Here is an 848-nt window from a genome sequence, read left to right on the forward strand (position 1 = left end):
ATCTTTTTGTATGTTTGCCTCTGATGAAGTAAACAACACCTGATAAACGTCCATTGCTTTGAACAATTGCCTGCTTTTGTTAGCTTCTTGGTCCATGGCACATGTAAATGCATGCACACACAAACACATGTGTCTTCATCCACTCGTGTCTAGTAAACATTAATTCGTAATGCAATGCTAACATTAAACAGAAAATTTAGATCTCAGAAAGTTGATGATTTTTCTCTAAAATTTTTACGGGAAACATATTAATTTAAAATATGTATTTTTTTCCTTTACAGATAGAAGTCCTTATAGATTTGGGATTCTTTTCTGAAGCCTTTTATGAGATGTCACAGATTTTTTATGGAAAATACATGCCTTGCTCAACACCCGCTGGCTGTAAAGCTGCTGGAAAAATGAAGGTAACCTGCCAATGTGATTGAAAGCCATTCCTTTACCTTAGAAAGTTACGTTCCTAAAATCTAGGGAACACTCCCACAAAAGTGTATTTACAAGTCTCTTGTACCCCAGACCCCTTTGTTAAGCCTGGTTACAGCTAACATCAGACTTTTACAGGTTTCGTTAGTTCGGAATGGGAGGCTGTCTTGGGGAGGGAGCATGGTTTTGGTGTAGATTTTTGCAGTGGAATTCTGGCTCAGGGATGCTGCATGTTGCTTTTTATTATAGTTAACATGAATGGTTTCATTAGACACGTTTACCAGCCACTACCTCTTAGACTTTTGGGTCTAATCTTATAATTTCTGGTTAATATTCTTAATCAAAATAGCCTCTCCTGGGCCGGCCTGGTGGTGCACTGGAGAGTGCACTGCTTGGGAGCGCGGCGGCGCTCCCGCCGAGGGGTCGGA

At 40.3% G+C, this 848-nt stretch overlaps 1 protein-coding gene across 1 annotated transcript in view; it reads left to right on the forward strand.

Annotated features, from left to right (window-relative positions):
- Positions 1 to 848, forward strand: part of LOC103606879 (putative uncharacterized protein C12orf63) — a gene marked incomplete at its 3' end in the record, with an annotated part of 107,384 nt that overhangs the window by 61,737 nt on the left and 44,799 nt on the right. Inside the window, exon 17 of the mRNA XM_008591432.1 lies at positions 282 to 404. Within this exon, the coding sequence (XP_008589654.1) occupies positions 282 to 404 (123 nt within the window). The remainder of the gene's footprint in view (positions 1 to 281; positions 405 to 848) is intronic.

The sequence above is a fragment of the Galeopterus variegatus genome, unplaced genomic scaffold (genome assembly GCF_000696425.1).
Source record: "Galeopterus variegatus unplaced genomic scaffold, G_variegatus-3.0.2 Scaffold6910, whole genome shotgun sequence".
Classification (NCBI taxonomy): Eukaryota; Metazoa; Chordata; class Mammalia; order Dermoptera; family Cynocephalidae; genus Galeopterus; species Galeopterus variegatus.